We start from the raw sequence: 24,300 nt of genomic DNA on the forward strand, positions 1-24,300 counted from the left end.
TGAGCTACAGATTTGTCGGAGAAGGTGGTCAAAGTGTTGAGCAATTCAGCTACTCGAGTAGGAGATTTGGTTTACATTTAGGGGCGGGTGGACAGCTACACCAATCCAAGATAGGCCGATGATGGTATTGCCACATGCAGGACAAATTCCTAGGTTTCTTTGCACCTTTAAATCTTTCAGCAGCAAAAGTATAAAAGACAATGAGGTTTATAAATGTATAGGATTTGAGAGAACATGGGGTGGTGTCATACAAGAAATCACTTGTCTATAGCAGAATTTTTCCATAGGCTGAATTGTTCTTGTTCTTTAGAATTTTTTGTGACCAGGATTTAGCAGTGGTTGACACTGAGGTTGGGAATTTGCAATAAATTTGTTCTGGTTAACCACATGAATGCAATGTAAAAAAAAAAAAAAAAGAAAATAGTTCTTTGGGTGATAGAGCAGTGATGTAATCCCTTGAAAGAAAAAAAAAATTACATTCATACTTACTTATCCTAAAAATGTGAAAGACTGGTGATAGCAATACCTTTCCCACCAGAGCAAAAAATGGGACAAGATCTTCCTTGCATCAGATCACTAAAGCAATGGGATACACATACTCCACAGTTTTTTATATACCCTAATGATTTGACCATGTGTTTTTTCATCTCTGTAGTAAGAATAAACCACAGAGTTTGGGCAGTAGCAAGCCATTGTACTCATTGTACCTATAGAAAGGGCAACAGAACCCTTAATAAGATTAGAAAGCCTTAGGGTACGTTCACACGTCCACAATTTTTTGGGGTCTGCAATTGTGGACAGCCCACTTATTTCTATGGCCCCATTCACATGCCCATAGGTGTTATGGGTCCATGTCAGGGCCATGATCTGTGCTGCAGAAATGCTGGCAGGCCCTAGTACAAACCACAGTTGCAGCATGGATCAACATTCACCTATAAATGGGTCTGTGTAATTACAGATGCACAGGTCGGCGGGTTCATGGGCACAGACAAAAGTACAGAAGTGTGAACTGGACCTTCGGCTGGCTACACTCTTCATTGGTGCCAATATGAACATCTGGAAGGTTTCTGACATAGTCAATAAATATTTGGTCTGGAACATGAACTGCCTGTAGAGTGGTGGTACTGCTGACAGCCATCTAATACACATTTTACATTAAACCTGTGTGCCTAGAGGCTGTCAGTCCTACCACCACTCTGCTTGGAGCACAGGAGGAGAAGAGGAAGGCTTCTTATTAGGCCAAGTTACCCATCCTCCCTAGAGAAGCTCCAATGAGGTAACTGTCCATATAAGTTTCCAGACACAAACTATTCATGTATGGTAACTGTCCATATATGGAGAGGTACATCACCAGAGCCTCCCCAGGGGTTTCCCTTCTGAGAACATGTATCCCATTATTTGCAATGCATCATGCGTAAATCTTCCCAGAAGTCTAAGTTGCAGAGTAAACCTAGCTTTAGCATGCTATTGATCAGTGTTTCTCAACTCTAGTCCACAAATACCCTATTAGTCCATGATTGGAGGATATATCATAAGTAATAAAAATGTGAGACATGACTAATGATGGGACCTTGTAGTCTCGAAACCTCACACTTTGCCTTCACCATTTTTAGTTAGCCATAGTAAAGGTATCAACTCAACTAGTGAGAACTCTCATATGGTACAACACTTTTGCTGCTAGAAAGACACAAAATGGTGGTTATATTATTTTCCGCCTTGATCTGCTCAGCACTTGACTTCTCTGTATACCCTAAAAAACCCTGAATGTATCCCCCAAAGAGGAAGAGGGACAGCGGTCACTGTATAAAGACTATAGTCCACTTACAATGGGCTCATATATGGGAGATAAATGGGGATGGACTAGATAAGAGGGAGGAACCGGCTTCACATCCACATTTTTTTTATCCTACCATGTCGTAATACCAGTGACCTCTGTTCCTCTGCATGTGACCTCTGCCATTGCATGATGCAGTTCAAGCGAATGTAACTTGTAAGTGGGATGGATCATGTGAAACAGCATTGAGGGAACACAGGAAGCATGGTCTGTTGATCTGTATATAAGTCAACAAAATCTTCATCTTTAAGCTGACAAGACGAGATAAGTGACATTGAAATGACATTGAAGCAGAAAAGAAAAGGACCGGTTGGCCTGGAGTGGAAGTGTAGTCATTGACATGATGCTTGCTTAGAACTGTTATATCTGATACTATAAGCTGCAGCAATATGTCATAATAATGGTAGGCTCTACTTATGATAGTTACCCCTAAAAAAAACAAAATGGCCTTGAAGGTGAGCAGTTTGGTGGCCCAACTGGAAAACTCTTTAGCATAATGTTCTTGAAAACCGTCTATCCTCCTTTGCATCATAGGCACAATGTCTTGACGGCTAGTTTTAGGTCTACTCCTAGTCAAGATGCTGCAAGACATGTAGAATCAAGAATCTTTTCCTGATTTTGGCCAGGCCACATCTTTATCCCTTCATAAGAGCAAAGTCACTTGGGACCAACCAATTATATAATGTATACGGGGGTCCAAACTCTTCCCCAACAGAAGGAAATGTATGTTGGATTTCAACATGCCTATTCACATTCATCGGAACTGAGGATGTATATGTATAGGAAGAGATAGCTGTCAGCCAAATGAGCATTTGGACAATGGCTAATGAAGTTGAATGGACAGGTATGCATGAATACAGAGGCCTACCCATAAGGCCTGCAAAACTTCCATAAAGAGAGAATGGAAAACCATTGTGTTTGGCTTGAAAAATCCATTAATAGAAGCTGTATAGTATACTGTGGCTATAGTATAGTAGGATAGGCGTAGTTGGGCTGCAGCAGCTAGAGACAAGTGATATATATAATATTAAGAATTGTTTTTGTGACCATCAGACCCATTTGGTCCTGAGGACCATCTAGTTGAGTTCCATAGACACTGGGTTTCTATGTAGAGGAATGGCCGCTATTGACTAGACATATAACGTCATCTTAAATATGTGATTTCTAATTGCAATAATTGTGTCCAGTAGATGTAGAAGTTTTACCCATCAGACCCATTCTCGACGCAACAGACTTCCTCCTCACTCTGCTGCATATTCATTTGTTTTCACCTTTTATTTACTTTCCATTGTCCTCAATTCTATCCTATCTATGCATCCATCCCAATCACTTTCCCTTTTTTGTTTTTTCTGTCAGATTGTAGCCCGCGGGTCCGCTCTGCTTCTGCTTTTAATACTCAGCTTCTGTGACCTCGCGGGAAGGGGAATTGTATGAGAAGCATGCCTGAGCTCGGGGGCTGAAAGGCGCATTGAGCATTGGTGGGGTGGTGGGGGGAGGTGGAGAAAAGCATGGAATGATAACAGACAAGACTTGCCAACTAGTGGCTTATAGGGTGAACATGCCCTTCTCCCATAGCTATATCTTTGGACCTCTTGCTTTTCTGAATAACCAAAAAGTTTGGCAGAAAAACAAGATTGCTTTTTGGATTAATATGGACCTGTGAACCGATGGAAGAGACCTGCAGCAAATGACTATAAAAGAAAGAAAAAAGATAGGGCTTTGGCTTCCCAGTTATGATGGGAATTGTAGTTTAACAACCGCTAGGCTATATTCACGCGACAGGAATTTGCAGCCATCAGTGTCGATGGGCACCAAAAAGACATCCGTTATTTGCCGATGGTAACCATCTATAGTGATCATTAGCATTTTTTTGAAAGCTGTCAGCAATGACGGCCACAAAATCCTGTCATGAGAACATAGCCCTAGAGTGCCAAAGGCTCTCCATCACTGTATTAGACCTTAAACTAAAGATTGACCTTACCTATTCCAGTTAGAGCACATCTATGATTTAGTTTCAGTCTGATGGGATTTGCTACAAACACTCAAGTACCTATTGACTTTGCCAATCCTAATCTTCAGGTGTGCATACCCTAAAACTGCTATATGGCTTAGCTCATTGAAGCTTAATTCTCCTTCCTAATGGCGAGTGTGAATTGATACATGCAACATATCATCCAAGGTCCTTCAAAACTAGCGGGACTCCTTTGCCACCAGGAGGAAGACCCACTTTGCTCCAGCTCTCTTCTATTCTTATCCCTAGTCCAGGTCCACTAATATCAACTTTCTCATTAAATAACAAGCCACAATAACCCATTTTGGAAGCATTTTATCGTAGCTGAGATACATGTGGATGTTTGAGGTGACCAACTATTACGATGGCAGGATGACAGATTGCATGTGATTGTATCTAAATTTTCCCTCCTGGTCTTTGAAGTGTCAGCAAGCTGCAAGTTCTGTGCTTGATAATGGAATGAAGTGAAGTGGGCTTGGCTTATTTTGCTGGGTGGAGCACGTTGGAAAACACAAGAAAAACGGCGTCAATACCGAATTCCAACATAACTGTGTTATTTACTAAATCTTTTATCTGTTCCAGGAAAATTTCATCAATCTGAGTTTCCTGCGACTCTTTCGAGCAGCTCGGTTGATTAAACTATTACGTCAAGGTTACACCATCCGTATCCTGCTCTGGACCTTTGTGCAGTCATTTAAGGTTTGCTTAACCAGCAATGGTTACTATGAAAATATTACATAAAGAAAACTGATCACAAAATACATGTCCACCACTGGTATTGAGCTGAAGGATCAGATTACTTGCTGTCTACTTGTGACCATTACCTGGTCTTAATTTACAGTCTTGATTAGATATACATAGTCATAAGGGTCATATTACACGGCCCAATATTAAGAAGTAGGTGAGCACTGACTTGTCAGGTCAGCGCTAGCTTGTCCCTCACTCCCTGCTCGCTGTCTTTGCTATTACACGCTCAGACATCAAGCGGGGGAGGAGCAAGGGGGCCACAGGGAGCAGTAAAAGGGGCCGCCCAACGATCCCTAGATCATCTTGCTGGCCCATAGAAGATACGGCCAAGTACGGTCAATAATCATTTGATGTGATAGGGCCCTAAGGACCATATTACACCAAACGATTATCGGTCGTACTTGGCCAATTACCAATCATTTCAGCCGATGATCGTTTGATGTAATAGGTCATGTTAAAAAGTAACGATAAGTCAAATTGCACAATGTCGGCCAATCGTTGTCTTGAAACATGACCTATCAAAACTACAACAATATCGATGGTCTGCTGGCCGTCGCTCCATGTAATAAAAGTGGTGGCAGCTGACCCCCACTATCTCCTATGGGCTACATGGATGATCTAAGAATTGTTCGGGCAGCCCCTCCTGACACTTACTGCAGGGACCACTGATGGACCTTGTCAAAATGGATGAAGGAAGCCTATACGGCCGCCAACATTATCTGATTCCCATCTACTCCTATCTTTTCCTCTAGTTCCCAAATTGCAATGCACCCCTGTATATTCAGTCTTACTCTCCAGTATTGCATCATATAAGCTAAATCATTACAGGTGGTAAAGCTTAATCCACATACAGTCAGATTATTGGAAATTTGCACTTATAGAGTATATGAAGTAAACGTTTGATGTAACTATATGCAACACTCTGTCTCTTTATAGGCCCTGCCATATGTCTGCCTCCTTATTGCTATGCTCTTCTTCATCTACGCCATCATTGGCATGCAGGTAAGTGATCACTGTAAGAGTCCTTTTACATGGTCCGATATTGGGCCGAGGCTGATCAGCGCGCTCAGCACCCATTTGCAGTGTCATAATTGCATGGCCGGTCTGGATAAACGATCGCTCACTGTACCATTCGCGCGGCTATTTAAATATATTGCTATCGGCCACACTTCTCCTGTTTACAAGAAGAGATGTGTGGTGAATAGCGATAAATTTTGAAGCCGCACAAAAGATGCAATCACCCGACAAGCGGACGTTTTTTCCATTCCTCGGCTAATCGCTGGCACTAACATAGAGCGATTTTCGGCCTCCTGTGCAAAAGGGGCTTCTGTGGCCTCTTTGGCCCAAGTTATCTCTTCTATAATGTACAACAAAACACGAATTTACTGTACACCAAGATTGTGAGCTATGAGTTTATACTGGAACCATTTGAGACAATCAGCCAACCTTGTCTCCGAGAGTACACTTCCAGACCAGGAGCTGCAGATGCAGCTGTTGCAGTAGGCCCCTGGTGCCCAAGTGGGTTTTCCCATAGGGATACACTAGTATTATAAATAGACCAAGGTGACATGGGGCCCTGTTACAGACTTTGCACTAGTGCCTAGAAGCCATAGATTGCTCCTCTGTTCCAGGCCCCTTATTAGAGGGATACCTCCACCCTGTGGCAGGTGTCCTGGTGGGGTTGTTATTGGGTAGTTGATTCTGCTGTGAAATATTGCTGATCTATTTAAAAAAATGCATGAGTTCTAGGGGGTAAATACCGTATGTATATTGCACAGATACCATAATTGTTGTTATTTTCATGGTTTTAGGTCTTTGGGAACATCGCATTGGTCGATGACAGCGCCATCAACAGACACAATAACTTCCGCACCTTTTTTCAAGCCTTAATGCTCTTGTTTAGGTAAAAGGTTTTGTATCTGCATTGTCTTATGGCTGGGCTCTACTCACACTTCTCTGCTTCTATGAATTGGCAGTATATGATAGGAATACTCCAATGTGTATACCTCAAAGGGAAACTAATGATTATACTACTGTATAGGGATACAGTATTATATGTCAGTCATTTAACAACGTATCTACAAAGGGGTTCTATCTACAGAGGCAAACTACCAACAATGAGGTCCGACTTTCAGGTGGTAGTGAACTACTTATAGAGGCAAACTACCTACTACATGCAAACTACCTACTGGGGGAAGCTACCTACTTACAAGGGCAAATCATTTACAAAGGGCAAACTGCCTACTGGGGGATTCTACATAATGGGGGAACTATCTACTGAGGGATACTGCATAATGGAGGAACTATCTACTGGGGGATACTACATAATGGGGGAACTATCTACTGGGGGATACTACATAATGGGGGAACTATCTACTGGGGGATACTACACAATGGGTTGACTATCTACTGAGGGATACTACATAATGGGGGAACTATCTACTGGGGGATACTACACAATGGGTTGACTATCTACTGGGGGATACTACATAATGGGGGAACTATCTACTGTGGGATACTACACAATGGGGGAACTACCTACTTAGGGATTCTACATAATAGGGGAACTATCTACAGGGGGATACTACATAGTGGGGAAACTACATACTGGGGCATATTACATAAGGGGGAATTATCTACTGTGTATTCTACATAATGGGGGGACTACCTACTGGGGATTCTAGGTAATGGGTGAACCACCTACTGAGGGATTCTATATAAAGGAGGAACCACCTACTTGGGGATACTACATAATGAGGAAACTACCTACTGGGGGACAATACATAATGGTGGAACTACCTACTGGGGGATTCTATATAATGGAGGAACCACCTATTGGGGGATTCTACAAAATTGGGGTAAAACTTCATAGAGAAAGCACCCTTCCCAACTTCCCATCTGCTTCTCCCACTAACCTGTTTTTCTACAAAGTTTGTGTTGGGACATTATATACCCTTCCCTGGTATTACTCCTGAAATGCATGTAAATGCACCCAAAATGTGCATTTATAGTCAGGATTTGTATTCTCCATAGCCAAAATAAGGGTCTGTTCTAAAGTTTATCTTTTTGCCCTACTGTATATGGGGTGCATTGGGGCCTATGGAATCACTCAGCATATGGGTCAAGAGCTCTCCCATTGAACAAAAAGAGAAACAGGTCTTATAGCGTAGCTCTATTGGTGCATGAAAGTTGTATAAGTCTTTATATCTGTAAATAGTTCACAAGAGACGCATTCAACAATCTCCCTTCTTCTTTACTGACTTGGGTTCATTGGTCTGTAGAGTAATGGAAGTCCCACCCAGGAGCACTGTAATAGCACATGGGGGCATTACATGGTAAGAGCCGCAGTGCTGATGTAACGCTGTGTTTTATTCCTTCTTATAGGAGCGCCACTGGAGAAGGCTGGCATGATATTATGCTCTCTTGTCTCAGCAACAGACCATGTGACCCACGCTCAGGCAACAGCAAGGATGAATGTGGGAGCGACTTTGCCTACTTCTATTTTGTCTCCTTCATCTTCCTGTGCTCTTTCCTGGTGAGTCCCCCTAAGAGCTACCATAGTCTCCCAAGACAGCATAGCAAAAGGCACCAAATAAAGCATTTGTTATAGAAAGCACTGGCCCACCGGTTTACCAGAAGGTCCTACTGTGGGCCCAGGCCTTATTGTATTATCTATGTCAATGGAAGCTTACTGACTGGCAAGTTGTAAATATTGCATATAGGGCATCTGTCTATATCTCTATATCATGGAAAAAATGAAAAATTGGCAGCACATCTATGCCTCTGTTCACAATGCCAGTTGAATGCTGCATGTGGCTTAAAGGGGTGGTGCGGCGCGAAACATATATTCACAAAATAACACACATTACAAAATTATACAACTTTGTAATGTGTGTTAGGTATGTGAATGGCCCCCTTCCCCATGTTTCCCCCCACCCATGCTAGACCCGGAAGTGTTGGTGCATTATACTTACCGCATTCGTGTTGACCCCCGTCCGCCATCTTGTGACATTGTCACACATTGTCAGGGATCACACATCACTCTATAAGGGATCACACATCACTCTACAAGGGATCACACATCACTATCAGGGATCACACATCACTCTATAAGGGATCACACATCACTCTATAAGGGATCACACATCACTCTATAATGGATCACACATCACTCTATAAGGGATCACACATCACTATCAGGGATCACACATCACTCTATAAGGGATCACACATCACTCTATAATAGATCACACATCACTCTATAAGGGATCACATATCACTCTATAAGGGATCACACATCACTCTATAAGGGATCACACATCACTATCAGGGATCCCACATCACTCTATAAGTGATCACACATCACTCTATAAAGGATCACACATCACTCTATAAGGGATCACACATCACTCTATAAGGGATCACACATCACTCTACAAGGGATCACACATCACTGTATAAGGGATCACATATCACTGTATAAGGGATCACACATCACTCTATAAGGGATCACATATCACTCTATAATGGATCACACATCACTCTATAAGGGATCACACATCACTATCAGGGATCACACATCACTCTATAATGGATCACACATCACTCTATAAGGGATCACACATCACTATCAGGGATCCCACATCACTCTATAAGGGATCACACATCACTCTATAAGGGATCACACATCACTCTATAAGGGATCACACATCACTCTATAAGGGATCACACATCACTCTATAAGGGATTACACATCACTCTATGAGGGATCACATATCACTCTATAAGGGATCACACATCACTCTATATGGGATCACACATCACTCTATATGGGATCACACATCACTCTATCAGGGATCACACATCACTCTATAAGGGATCACACATCACTCTATATGGGATCACACATCACTCTATAAAGGATCACACATCACTCTATAAGGGATCACACATCACTCTATAAGGGATCACATATCACTCTATAAGGGATCACACATCACTATCAGGGATCACACATCACTCTATAAGGGATCACACATCACTCTATAAGGGATCACACATCAGTCTATAAGTGATCACACATCACTCTATAAGGGATCACACATCACTCTATAAGGGATCACACATCACTCTATAAGGGATCACACATCACTCTATATGGGATCACACATCACTCTATCAGGCAGCTTTTATATAGTGAATATAAGTGAATGTAATGGAGGAAACAACATTTGTGATGTTGTAAATGTTTTCTATCTGAAACAATAATGCCTTCTCCTGTCTTCTCTGTTCCTGAGTAGATGCTCAATCTCTTTGTGGCCGTCATTATGGACAATTTTGAATACCTAACACGGGACTCGTCCATATTGGGTCCCCATCATCTAGATGAGTTTATTCGTGTCTGGGCCGAGTATGACCCCGCTGCTTGGTACGTGAATGTTTGGGTTGATCATTGCATAGAATAAGCCTTTGTCTATTCATTGATAAATATCATAGGGCTGTATAGGCAACGTTCTTGTTTTACAATACTACGTGTGGTCTGTTATTGGGTATAAGAGCAATCACTTCTAATAGTATTACTAATGGTGGTAATGGTCATGTTGAGTTACGGTAAGGGATATGGAAATTATTTATAATGTTTTATTCAATTCCTAGGATAAAGTAATAAAAACTGGTGAGGTTTATAGGAGATGAGTAAAATGGCAGCAACTACAGTATATTATCTTATATTGGTTGTAGAGATGAGCGCAGCTCTAACATGCTCAAGTCGGATCATTCGCCATTGGAATACTGGTGACTGACAAAGTTGGATGCAGCCCTAACGAGTCCGGGAAAACATGGATACAGCCATAGGCTGCTTTAAAGGGACAGTGTCCCCCCCTTTTTGCATTCTGACTTCTCTACTCAGGTGAAAAGGGTAAATTTTCTAGTTTTCATTCCATATTTTATATCATACCTCACGGTGCTTGTTCCAGTAAAAAGTGATCTTTTATCATCTGCAGATAGTGCTACATGGGTGTAGCTTTACGAGCAAAGTGTCACGCCCACATCGCCCCCTCGGTGACATCATTGGAAGGGCCAGTCTAAAGGTCTAGGTCTCATCCCCACTAGGTCAGCCCACACCAATGGCCACTGAAGGCCACTGAAGTTAGAATGCAAAAAGGGGGGGACACTGTCACTTTAAGGCTGCATCAAACTTTTTCAGCCACCGGTTTTTAAATGCTGAATGATTGGACCTGAGCATGCTAGAGTTGTGCTCATCTGTAATTGGTAGCCTGCCATATGGTCCATACACATGCTCTAGCTGTCAGCCCATTGTTTGTTCACCGGACAGCTATCTCTCCTGATACTTCCATGAACCTCTGGCTCAGGAAACTGTTCATGTGTTCTGATTGGAAAGACGATGGGTGGCTTATGCTGGAATTCAACATGACCTATCCTCTCCAGCAATGTCATCTGTCAGGGGAGGGATAGGAGGCCCCTAGATACATTCAATGGTCGTCTGGTCACCTGAAATCGGTGTTACAGCTGAATTGTTTCTAATGTATACAGTGGCATAGGACATGCAGTTTCTATAAGGCTCATGAAGACCATAGCTAGTTCCAAGCCGCCAATCTTAAACCACCTCTTGCTACGGGAAAAAGAGGGCAAAGTGGAACAAATTATGTATAGGTGTCCGCCACCCCAAGTATGGCCAGAACCCAGTGGTAACAAAAATTAAAGATCAGGTCACCATCGAAAATACAACCATATATATATATATATAAGTTTAACTTTTACTATAATCCAGTAAAAATTAGAGCCATACTCCAACAGATGTACTGCCTGTGTAAGTATTTCTCAATTTTTTTCTGGACTATAATAAAATCTAAGTTTTATATTTTCTCTATGTGGTTGTATTTTTGACAGTGACCTGATACAAGAACTGAGGATGAAACTAGCTTTAGAAGAAGAGGGTTCATTTTCATTTTGCTATGGTCCCCCCATAGTCATGTCCTATTTTATATATGTTACCCTGTGAATTCTGCATTTGTGCTTTGTACTGTAATATTTTCTTTCCTTAGAAAAGGTTTTTCTTTCTTTTCTTTTTTTTCTTATTTTTTTTTTTTTGTCAGTCCATGATATACTGTATTGTTCTTTTTCTAGTTGCCGTATTCACTATAAGGATATGTACAATTTATTGCGTGTTATTGCCCCTCCACTGGGGCTGGGAAAACGCTGCCCATCGCGGGTGGCTTACAAGGTTTGCAGCCAAAAGCCAGTTTGCATCCATACCAATCGGGGTTCAAAGCAGTCTGATAAAATTCTGAGGGGCTGCGCCTGCATGGGAACGCGAGGCTAGCCCTGCCCCCTCATCATGCTTTATCCCCTGCCAACCAGGCTGCCAGGTAGCTTCACTGGAGAGATTATCAGCCGTAATATGGGAACCAACTGGGTGAGGGGGGTATTACATCGATGAGATTTGTGAAGGAAATAATGCAGTCATCTTCTCAATAGTGTTGCTGCCTGGTGCCTCTCTCCAAGCATGATGATCAGAATATTTTTATCCCCTTCAATGCTGCAGGGGAATGTGTTGCACTTGTCATTGAAGGGTTTAAACTGGCACCCCTATGGTAAAGTCAAGGGGCATCGAAATGTCACCTTGTGCTCTCTCTGCTCAAGACCACCTCCTGAACATCTGTATCAGTGAACGGGTTTGAACAGAAAGATAGCGACATCCTCTCCCACCCGACTAACCTTCGCTCACCTCAATGATGCAAAAAAACATACCTGTGCTTCGGTGACAGGAGTGTACAGTTTCAGGCTAATCAGATATGTTTTTTTTTGTCTGTTTCCTTCCCATTCTTGACCCCCTGCTCGGCCTTCATCTCTTTCCTCCGCCTGTCTGTACTCTTCCTTCTTCCCATCTTTCATCTCGACCCTTGTGGGTTATGTAATCTTTTTTGTCTTCATGAAATTTTTGTCCCCGAATGTTAAATATTCCTCTTATCTTCCTCTTTGTCTCCTTTTCTCTCCTGTGCCCTTGTCTTCGACCTAACGCTGTCATTCCGGCTTTACAACGCTGAATATTTTCTCTTCCCCAACCCCTCTTAACTCCCATGGTCTTCCTTTTCCTTATCTTATATCTCATTTTTATTGTTTTGTTTTTTTTAATTCCCCCTCTCTATTTTCATTTCTCATGCCTACTATTGTGGACTTCTTGTGTCTCACCCACTTTCCTTATATCTCTGTCCTGTGTCCACTTCTGTCCATGTTTTGTCCTTCTGTCCTTGCCGCTACACCTGTGCCTCCTCCTTCCCGTTGCTGCAGTGGGCGCATTGGTTACACTGACATGTACGAGATGCTTCGACACATGCCCCCTCCCCTTGGCTTGGGAAAGAAATGCCCTGCACGTGTGGCATATAAGGTAGAAGAGATGTGTCGACCTCCACCAGTATCTCACTGGCCTCAAGCCTTTTTTCCTGTCTCTGTACTGTGCCCGTACCGTGCTGTGTATCTTTCCCTGTGAATTCCTTTCTATGTAAAATATCCACTATCCTCGACTATTAAACCAGTGGTCCCCGAGAGCTACAACCTAAAGAGTTTCTCTACAACTTTCCCCATTCGTGTTCTCCAAGCATCTGAGAACCTTTTCCCAGCTCTTATAAAGGGTTGTATCCACATCATCTATCCCCAAATCGAAGACCACCCTGTCTATACCCCATCACTCCCCAACTCCTTTCTGCAAGTAGAAAGACCTCATTCTGTGACTCCAGAAGACTTCTCCGCATGACTTCTTGCATTTTGGTGCATGTTTTTTTTTATATTTTCCATGGAACTATGTATACTTGCATGTGCTAGATATGCCTCTTTGACTCCTTAGCCTCAGCTTACTGAAAGGTAAAATGACCATCTACCTGAATACACCAACCATGTAAAATTAATGGTGACACCATTGCGTAACAAAGGACAGCTTCACAATAGACATCGTAAGTTCCTCTCAGAAAACATTTTTATCATATAGAGCTGTAGAGAAGAAGTAGGGTACAGGTAAATACTTAAGCCAGCGGCACCCGGGATTCCCAGCCAGTCTCCCATGCCGGTACTTGCCGGGCCTTAAGCCGTGTAGCAGTCTGCGATCTGACGAGGGCAGGCACCTTCAGCTTAGAATGGCCACTGACGGTAAATACTTGTAAACATATACCGGGTGTCTCAAAAGTAAGGAAACACCTAAATGTCAAATGAATCCTAGATGGCCGCCATTCCCCACAGCTAGATCACCATCGGATCACCATCTTCTAACATTTAATTCATCTTGTCTTGATGGCTTAATGATCTTCAAGACATCTACATATCCTAAGACTTTAAGGGCCTTCTGTTATAACAGAGGTCCGATTCCCTTTCAAATTACCAATTGACCTTTTTAATGAAAAATTGGACTCTGTGTCTAATTTTATCACTCTTGAATGTATCAGTCTCTATAGGAAAGTAGTTATTTTTATGTTATAGCCAAAGACATCTTGTTCTTCTATAGACCACATCCTGTTATCCACTGGTTTGACGGACTGATTTTACCTCCAGTCCATTAAATTGTGACCTTTGATAAATAAACCGTAGCAAATTTATGTGCCCTTTATTTACAGTAGAGTAGGGAAAAAATCACTGGACATCTTGGGAGCCAAACACACTAATCCCACCTTTGTCCCTATTTTAATATACTACATCCTACGTAGTATATTATAAAAACACAAAACAACAACATGTGTATATATCTAATTGCAAGTATATAGAAAACGATAAAGCAGCTATGCTTACCTCTAACTTCTCTGGTGTCCCCCGCTAAACAATCTCTCCTCAACTTCAAAAACAGACTCATCTCAGTGGTGACAGTCCACTCGGCCAGTCACTGACTCAGATGGGACAATGCTGCGGCCGGTGATTAGCTAAGCAGGTTCAAGTCAGTCTCATAAATGGAGGACGGATAGCTTAGCGGGGGACACTGGAGAACTGTGGGAGGACACCGGGGGAGCGTAAAGAGGTTTTCTATATACTTGCAATGATACATATAAAGTTTTCCTTAACCGGATAACCCCTTTATCCAGATAGAGGACAAGTAAGAGATAATGGGTGTCCAACCTCTGTACCCCCGGTGATCTCCATATCGGGATGCGGCTCCTTTGTTTTGAATAGAGCAGCGGATACGGCATGTGCAGCATGTGACAGCAGCTCTATTTATTCCTACGGAGCCATTCAGTCTCCATAGAAAATGAATGGAGCCTCCGTAGAGAGCCGAGTACAGCACTAAGCTCTTTCCGGCAGCCTCCTAGGAATTTATAGAGACGCGGGTCATGTGCTGTACCCACTGATCTATTCAAAACATAGGGTCCGCGGGCCAATATGGAGATTGGGGGTGTATGGAGGTCACCCCACCACGATCTGTTACTTTTCACAGGGGACAAGTTAGTTTTATCTTAAAATACCACTTTAAATTTAATGGACTGAAGTGGGTCAAACGGGATATGGTCTATGGAAATAATGAAGTTAGATCTCCCCTTATCTAAAGGCTCTAAGATATCGCCTCTTGTTATCCTGAACCGATACGGCACTGAGATAGTTCAAGCAACGGATGAGTAAACTTTTTTATACGGGGTCCAAACATTTAGGCAGCTGCAGGTCTGGTGGGCGAATACACAAACTATTTCCTCTGTTATCAGTAAGTTGGGTCTAAATGTCAATCTTTCCATCTAGAACTTGATTGTTCCCTACGACACTCTCATATATGCTTCCCCCACCAAGATGTTCTTGGTTCTTCATGGTAGAATGGTGTTTATCAGACAAAAAGGCAAAGGCTGAGGACAGAACCAATGGGAACCGTCAAGTTATGGATGGCTGCTTGCTTTACTTATCTTTCTCTTCCGATATATCCTTCCAAGGTGCATGCCAAGATATCTACTTTACCGTGCTCAGTCAAGTCAGTGACTCTCAACCGCTCGTGAATTTTCTATTGGAATTATGATTAAATGCCTGTGACTTTACTTAGTCAAGACTTTCTACGTATGGGTAGAATATAGATGTATATTGAATTGAATTTTTTATAGAAATGAATTACAGTTAAGTACAGGACGTGGTAATCTAAAATCAGTCAGTATGTATTCATGACTGGTTGAGAGGCGCTGACTTCACCCTGCGCACCATGGTTATTGCACGGTTTGTACATCAGATGGCGATCATAATGACAGTATGAGTTTTTCTGCAGCGGCTTGTCCGGATGAATATGCCCATCTCAGATACAGACCTCACTGTGCACTTTACATCCACTTTGATGGCTTTAATCCGAACGGCGCTGGACATAAAACTGGCTTCAGGTGGGTTCTTTGCTGGTGATTCAGGAAATTTTTACTGGGGTGAGTAGTAAACACTAAATAAATTTTTAAATAATCCTGATTAAATAAATAATATTCCTACTGTTTTGTGTATACAGCAGCTATGCAGACCTATGGGACTTTGTATGTCATCTGATCCTATAATCGTGTGTTATTCCATCCAAGCCGCCTATCTAGAGAAGATAAGACAGAGTGGGGAGGGAAGAAAGCAACACAGAGCTGCTGTAATCAGACTACATAGGGTTTGTTTGTAGTCTGTCACCATGGAGACACATAGGTCCATATAGGAGCGCTAGGCAAAAAAGTGGCATTTTTTAAGTATATTAGGAAAGTTTTTATTTTATCAAAGCAACACGTAATTGACTGCAAACGTGAACATACCCTCGTATATCAGTTTGCAGATTGTTTTTTGCTTTTTTGTGTGTGTATGTTGGATGAGATAATCACCAAGGGTAGAGTTTTATGTCTTGTATAGTATATGTCTTGTAAGCATTGTAAATGACAGACACATGTGTGTGTGTGGGGAGGGGGGGGGGGGGGAAGCAAAATTTTTGAGTGCCCCTGTCATTTACAAAAACCTTTGACTCCCTGGTTCAATGTGATCTCCATCCAGTTGTACTAGATGGGATCCATAAACTTATAATAGACTCCATCTAGTGCAACCAGACAGAGATCACAGTGAAACAGGGAGTGAAGCGCACAGTTACATGCTTCCCTCCACCTGTCCTAACAATTGGTTGGTGATCTGAACACTCACACCCCAACCGATCCAAACCAAAACTTTGGATAAGTCTCCGTGACATGTCAAAAGTTTTATTAAACAAAAGGGAAACTTGAAGTATTTGATCCTCACCTCAATAATCTCTAGAGGTAATCATTTCATATATGCGAATTTATGTGAGAGTAAAGAAGAAACATCAGATTTTAGTTGAATTATTTCCTTTTTTTTAGGAGGACTAAAACAACATGAATGTGATGCTGAGCTGCGAAAGGAAATAACATCCGTGTGGCCTAACCTCTCACAGAAAACCCTAGATCTGCTTGTACCTCCTCATAAACGTAAGCAGATCCTTTTACATTCCCATAGATCTTCTTTATCTATAGGTCACCCATAATTACTTCAGTCCTTGTTAGAAATGTCCCCCGATAATAAACTGATCACAAAGCGTCCCTCTACTGGGAACCAAAGAGATCAGCCGCATCCTGTGATGGACCTCAGCACATAGTCATCCATTTTCCTGGAGTATGTGCAGACATGTTGGCTCCTTCAGAAGGGGAGATGTTCTTTGCAGCCACTTTCCAGTAATAGAAGAGGGTCTTAAATGAGTAACATCCTTATATTAATCCAGAACGGCCCCATTTACCGCTCATTGCTTGTCTTGCAGCCGATGAAATCACCGTTGGGAAGGTTTATGCTGCTCTAATGATCTTCGACTTCTACAAGCAAAACAAGAACAACCGCGACCAATCTCACCAGCAGCCGGGGGTCTTATCCCAGGTAGGGGCTGAGCCGTGCCATGCATGCTGTCATCTTCCAAAATTTAGTTGACAATTGTTATGATTTTTTTTTTTGGGAATCAAATAAAATCCATATAAGAAATTCAACTACGTATCTAAACAAGGCAGAGAGATCTTGTACTGAACCAGAACCTTCTATATATCTATATAGAAGAAATACAGTAGAGCTCTTAGTAGACCACCAGTATAAACCATGTAATATCCGAGCATGGTTAGCTAGCCTCTAGACACAACGAACGATTGGTTGCTTGTAAATTACAGACGATGGTCGGCCCATTTCAGCCAGACAATTACCACATGTGTATGGCCAGCTGGGCATCATCATACATCATCGTGTAGTAATAAATATTAGTGAAGCATGATGCTAAACTGATTGCTTGAATCATTAACTATACTGAAAATTTCTTTCCCTTCCCAGCCAAGCTACAGGAATGAGATTGGCATGCTGTTGATCCTTTGCATGGTCGGTCAGTTCGTACTCACTATATTGTATGTTACAGACAGGAACCGTCTCCCTTTTCCAGCCCCTGAAACCCACCATGGACCAAAATATTCCCAGTCATCTTGGTGATACCAAGATCCAGAAGCAGAAGAGCTCGGCATCTCTCAACAATGGAGGAGTAGTGTAAGTGCACACATCAGGTTATCAGAAAAGCATTCTGCACTATTAGATGGTCAGTATCCTCTAATAGCTCAGACTGGAAGCCTTCTCAATTCCATCTGGCTACCCAATCTAAATGACTAATTCATGCAGTCCAGGCATGATGGGAGTTGTAGTTTTGCAAGATTTTCTACCCCTGCATTAGACGATTATCGCCCGTACTTGGCTGATTACCGTCCGCTTCGGCCAATAATCGTTTCGTGTAATAGCGCATGTTAAAAGGCAACGATCAGCCAACATGAACAATGTTGGTTGATTATGGTCTTTTAACATGTTAAAAAATCGCGATCACACCAGCGACTATCTGCAGTGCGCCGCCCTGTGTAAAAGAAGTACCGGCAGCAGACCACCACTGACTTCAATGGGCCACCCAGATGATCTAAGGATCATCCGGGCAGCCCCTCCCAATCCTCCTCACTCGCTGTCAGTGCATGTAATAGCACAGGCAGCTGGCGGGGAACAAGGGGGAAGCGAGTGCTGATCTGACAGGTCGCTGCTCGCTTCCCCCTCACGGCCTTAATTCACAGAGAGAGGAAAACCCCTTAGACTCAGTGTCCTGGACTGTTTCTTTAATTTCAGATGTAAGGATATGTAAAATAGCTCTCATATTACTTAGGTGTCCCTTCAAGTCAGTGTCTAACTCCATATGGTCTTAGAACATTGACTGGGAATCTATGCCAAGCCAAGTAATCTCTCCCATAGGAAAGACTTCCCCTCTGCAGACAGCTGTTTGGGGGTTGTTACCCCTCTTCAGTGCAGAGCAGGGTGCTGGCTGGCTGGTGAGAGGCCTATCGTCGTGGGTCCAAGGGGTAGTAATTCTCCTTAAGGAAAGTCTGTCATAAAGTGTGGAGACTCAAAGGCCATTCTGCTCCACTGGAAATTCTGTGAAGAAAGAATATGCAAAATAACTCTCACACCGCTTAGGCAAAGTGGTGTCCATTAAAGTAAGGGTTTCACTTCATGAAGGAGTCTTACAACATTGCCTGGGAATCTAGGCCAAGTTTAATTTCAGATGAAAGATTGAGGAGCTGTCCAGATTCAGATAAACAGCTTCTACCGCAATTCACCCATTGTCTCTGCATAGGAAAAACACCACATAAGAATAACTTACTGACATCCCCGTGTAAGCTGGATGGTTACAAAACCGATTTCTCCTATGTGCTATGCAGGGTCAATCAGGACAGCGGGATACGGGAGTCAATATCATGGGTGACGCAGCCAGCGCCGGATCCCTTCTCCACCCCTCGGAGTATTGCATTTCAGAGAGGCCACTCAGAGGAGATTCCACCCCAGCGGCAGGGCAAACAGGCAAGTCATTCTTCCATTGCATTTTACACTGACTTGTATAGAAGGCCACACTAGTCACAACCAACGCTAATAGAGATGTTGTTTTCACAGGCCGTAGAAATGAAAGAAATTGGCCAAAGTCTTACTAATGGCGATCATCCCACCGGACTGGAGAACCAGGGACGAGCAGTGTCCATGCCCCGTCTAGCTGCCGATGCTCATGTAAGCCGAACTGGGTGTGAGGGGGGAAGGGGGGTATAAATATATTTTTAGTTTTGGATACTTAAAGGAATTGTCCAGTTCATAAAACGTATTTACAAAAACCCTATTAATGTATTTCAAGTTATTGGAGGGGGGTCTGTCCACCATATATGCATTAGGAGCCTTCATGTATTAGGAGAAGTAGCTATATAGGTTGTCTCTCTGTTTGACCTGATGCCAATTGCACTGATTTTAGTTCCATTATGTAATGCTTTATCTTCCCTGCGGGGGCGCTGAGGTAGGAATGAACACCTGTTGCTGGGGTCCTCCATAGATTACAGCTGATCCTGGATGGGCCATTAAAATTCACAAGTATTAGAAATGAGCAAGATGTGAATAATCTAATATCTATTGTTCAGAACATGGGAGCCCAGTTGTATCACTAAATCTGAGGTCTGAATATTGCTGCAGCCATCTGGGCCTTACAAGGGGTTGTCCAGCACTAGAGATAAGCAAATGTTGAGCACACTCTGATCTGTCTGAACGCGAACCCTCAGCATTTGATTACCGGTGGCTGCAGAGGCTGAATCCACCTCTAGGGGGTCCTGAAAAACATGGCCTATGGCTGTATCCATATTTTCCAGCCAGCCTAAGGGCTGCATCCAACTTCTTTAGCAACCGGTAATCAAATGCTGAGCGTTCGAGTTCAGACAGATTAGGGTGTGCTCAAGATTTGGTCATCTCTATCCACCACCCATCTCTTCCAGCCAGGTTGTGGTCAAGTATGGAGAGATTCTGCAGGCACAACAACCCAACACCCAGCAAGTATCAGGCCTGTGTCGTCTTCTGATTACTAGGACATGTGTCCTGATACCTGGTGGGGTCGGATGGCGGGCAGCAGCATCTCATCCCGCCTGGTGTTAGGTTAGGCCGGACAACCCCTTTCACAGGTACGGTTATGGTAACAGATGGCCGGCTCCATTTCTCCTGAGTAGGAAGCCTCCTTAGCCTTTATGTAATGACTTTGCCATATGCTTGATGTCAGCATTCTCAGTATGGGGATTTGCCTTATAATGAATGTTACACATATTACCTGTCTCTGACTTGTATCTTCTCCTTTTTTGTACCATTCCCTGTCCCCATTGTCACCCCATTCTCACCTCACCTGTGTTTTGTCTCTGCTCTGACTTGGACTTGTCTTTGTACTGCTTTTGTGGTTCTGTTTTCCCGTCCTCTCCTCCTCCTACCCTCCTTTATCACCGGACTCTCCTCCTTTCTCCCGCCCGTCCCGGTCTGCCCTTCCTCCCACCATGCTGTCTGCTGCTGGTCTCCGTGATGCCGTGTGAACCGCTTCACCTGTTTGTCTCTCATCAGCCGAGGAGCCGCGCTCCTTCCCCCCGGAACGGTTACCTGCCCGTATGTAGCCTTATTCTTTCACGTGACCTGTGTGTGTATTGCTTGGCTGGTATCTCAGCACCATTGTCTGATCAATATGTCCCATTGCTGTCAGGTGTCTGGTGCATTTATTCAGCATCTATCATTGTGGTTTCATAGTGTTTCAATGATAATGGCTCTTACCTTACTGATGAATTATAGCCCATTCTGACTAATATCATACAAACATGGTGACTAGATCTTAGTGGTCCAGGTGGGAAGTCCTCTCGCCTCCTCTGATAGACTGAGGGAGTAATGCCAGCCTAGTCAGGGAGAGGAGATTCCCATTCAGGCTTAGCTTTCCTACAGAAAAGGAGATCAGAAAAGTTCAGATTTCACACCAGAATCCTAATGTAGTGTTAGAGTGGCCATAGTGGCCATACACCTTTAATAACTGATGTCCAAACTATAACATTTGGCTGTCAGTTATCAGTCCACTGGCCCCCTGTCCTCCTGCCCACAGAGACATTCGGCTCGGCCGAGCGTTCCTGTGTTCTCTATGGGGAGGGGTTAACCTGCAGCCAGAAAGCTATGGCTGTTGTTTATCTCTCCCAGAACAAAGGGGTTGGGCAGTGATTTTCCATCATGCCTGACCACTATATCCACCAACATCATCTGTCAATGGACAGTCAGGAGACTCCCCCCGGGGGGTCGGGCGGGCTTTATGCCCCTATTCCACAGGTCGTCTAGAGGAGCAAACGAGCGCTCTCAGCGCTCGTTTGCTCCTCGTTCCCCGCTCGCTGCCGCTATTCAACGTGGCTGCAGCGAGCGGGTGAGTGCGGGAGGGGGCGGCGGGGAGCTGCAGGGGGGCTGCCCGGGGGATCGCTGATCGTCCGGGCAGCCCATAGGATATAGCAGCGTCTGCTGCCGATGCTCCTATGCAACGGAGCGACGGCAGCAGATCGCTGCTATATCAGTCGCTTGTTTTTCAACATGTTGAAAAACAAGCGACTGCAACGATCAGCCGACATGAACGATGTCGGCTGATCGTTGCACTCTATTCCACGGGACGAATATCGTTCGTAGCGGCCGATATCGGCCGAATACGAACGATATTGCTCCTCTAAACGACCCGTGGAATAGGGCCTTTACACTCACTGATGAGCCCCATAAAATCTTCTAATACCCCTATTCCACAGGTCGTTTAGAGGAGCAAACGAGCGCTCTCAGCGCTCGTTTGCTCCTCGTTCCCCTCTCGCTGCCGCCGCTATTCGGCGCGGCAGCAGCGAGCGGGTGGGTGCGGGAGGGGGCGACGGGGGGGCTGCCCGGAGGATCGCTGATCGTCCGGGCAGCCCATAGGATATAGCAGCGTCTGCTGCCGATGCTCCTATTCAACGGAGCGCCGGCAGCAGATCGCTGCTATATCAGTCGCTTGTTTTTCAACATGTTGAAAAACAAGCGACTGCAACGATTAGCCGACATGAACGATGTCGGCTGATCGTTGCACTCTATTCCACCGGATGATTATCGTCCGTAGTGGCCGATATCGGCCGAATACGAACGATAATCGTTCCGTGGAATAGGGCCTTTACCCTCCTCTTCAACTCCAAGCACCGATACATACATGCTCCTAACACCAGCAATGCCAGAACATTGTGCGGCACCATAAGGGTCCATTTACACAGAAAGATTATCTGACAGATTATCTGCCACAGATTTGAAGCCAAAGCCAGGAATGGATTTGAAACTATGAGAAATCTCAGGCTTTTCTTTATGACCTGATCTCTGTTTATAGTCCATTCCTGGCTTTGGCTTCAAATCTTTGACAGATAATCTGTCAAATAATCTTTCTGTATAAATGGACCCTAATGCTGGGTTTACACGGAGCGATAATTCGCCCAATCGTACGATTAACGATTTCTAAGTAACGATTTTTCTTTTAGAACGATCAGCGTTTAGATGGAACGATATATCGTACAGAAAATTCGTACATAGGTAAAATCAGTGAACGACTGCTTACACGAAACGATCGGCAAATTTTTTGCGAACGACGATTTAAGAACAAGTTAAAAGATCAAAATGAACGACTCCTCGCTCGTCGTTCGATCGTTCGCTGCGTTTACACGTACGATTATCGTTCGAATTCGATCGTTATGGTGCAAATTTGCACGATAATTGTTCCGTGTAAGCCCAGCATAAGTCTGGAAGCAAGAAGGGTAAGTATAATCAGCATTTAGCTATTAGGCAAACCCAGTAGCTAAGGACTGAATACTACAAAGATGGTGCAGCAGCAGATCATGGGCACTTTGGGTGTGAACCAAGACCTGTAGTTACGACAAGCCGACCTTAACTTGGGAATGTCAGAAATGTCATTCTCACAATGTTCACTAAGCGCACAATTCCCATTGTAAATAATCAATGTATATGACTATTGTACCCGGGATTAGATAGGCGGCACCTTGCTTCACTTATTTATTTATTTTCTCTAAAGGATCTAGATTATAATATGTTAAAACAACTAAGGCCAATGAATTCCATTGACATGAGGTTTATCTTAAGATCAGTTCAGATGACTAACTCCAAAGCCTTGATACATATAGAAAGTCTGTGTGCTTTACATGCAGCCTCCTGACATTGATATTTTTCCCAGTGAACGCTCTACTTGAGTGACCAATAGAGGTGATTTTCACAGGATAGACTTAGGCCCACTAGATGACAGTAGAGAGCTAGATAATACATTTGTTACATGTAGTTGAACTGGAGGATTCTAAGCAGATTCCCATAGAGATCATTGTACTATACACCAGATAAAGCATGTGAGCGTCAATACAACATGTACTCACTTTACCTCTATCTGATATCATGTCCAGTAGAATATACATTTCTTGTGATCTGCTATAGTTTTAATGTGATTTATAAAAATATGGAGTTAGTAAGTGTATTGACTTTCTTATTCCAGCCTATTACTGATAGTAGCCCCATGAAACGCTCAGTTTCCACCCTGGCTCCCACGCAACGTCCTCAGCTGTATGAGTATTCCTTAGAGAGGGTGCCACATGAGCGCGGCCACCAGCACCACCATCGCTGCCACCGGCGTAAGGATAGAAAGCAGAAATCAATAGAGAGATCGCCACAGAATGAAGATATAGGTAATGTATAGCCGTCTTCACTTTCTCAGTGATGTATTGTTCATGATGGATCTAATGTGGGTAATCAATAGGTCATTGCAATTAAGGTGGTTAATATGTCAGGTCTACTATCTGAAGGCAGTGGAGGATAGAGGGGAACATGATAAGCGTGGGGT

General features: G+C 43.4%; 1 protein-coding gene across 4 annotated transcripts in view; it reads left to right on the forward strand.

The window, feature by feature from the left end:
• The window catches only part of CACNA1B (calcium voltage-gated channel subunit alpha1 B), a 205,045-nt gene that overhangs the window by 171,353 nt on the left and 9,392 nt on the right, over positions 1-24,300 (forward strand). For 2 of the 4 annotated variants that reach the window (XM_069942880.1, XM_069942882.1), the window contains exons 32-37: positions 4,428-4,544; positions 5,529-5,594; positions 6,404-6,495; positions 7,977-8,127; positions 9,893-10,020; positions 15,829-15,927. In XM_069942880.1, the coding sequence (XP_069798981.1) occupies positions 4,428-4,544; positions 5,529-5,594; positions 6,404-6,495; positions 7,977-8,127; positions 9,893-10,020; positions 15,829-15,844 (570 nt within the window). In that variant the 3' untranslated portion in view covers positions 15,845-15,927. Of the gene's footprint in view, positions 1-4,427; positions 4,545-5,528; positions 5,595-6,403; positions 6,496-7,976; positions 8,128-9,892; positions 10,021-12,902; positions 13,000-15,320; positions 15,358-15,828; positions 15,938-16,906; positions 17,015-17,340; positions 17,454-17,973; positions 18,099-19,303; positions 19,443-19,532; positions 19,644-20,996; positions 21,039-23,955; positions 24,146-24,300 lie in introns of those variants that run through there. The other 2 variants (XM_069942883.1, XM_069942881.1) reach the window with 2 other exon arrangements.

Source organism: Dendropsophus ebraccatus, chromosome 10 (assembly GCF_027789765.1).
Source record: "Dendropsophus ebraccatus isolate aDenEbr1 chromosome 10, aDenEbr1.pat, whole genome shotgun sequence".
NCBI lineage: Eukaryota > Metazoa > Chordata > Amphibia > Anura > Hylidae > Dendropsophus > Dendropsophus ebraccatus.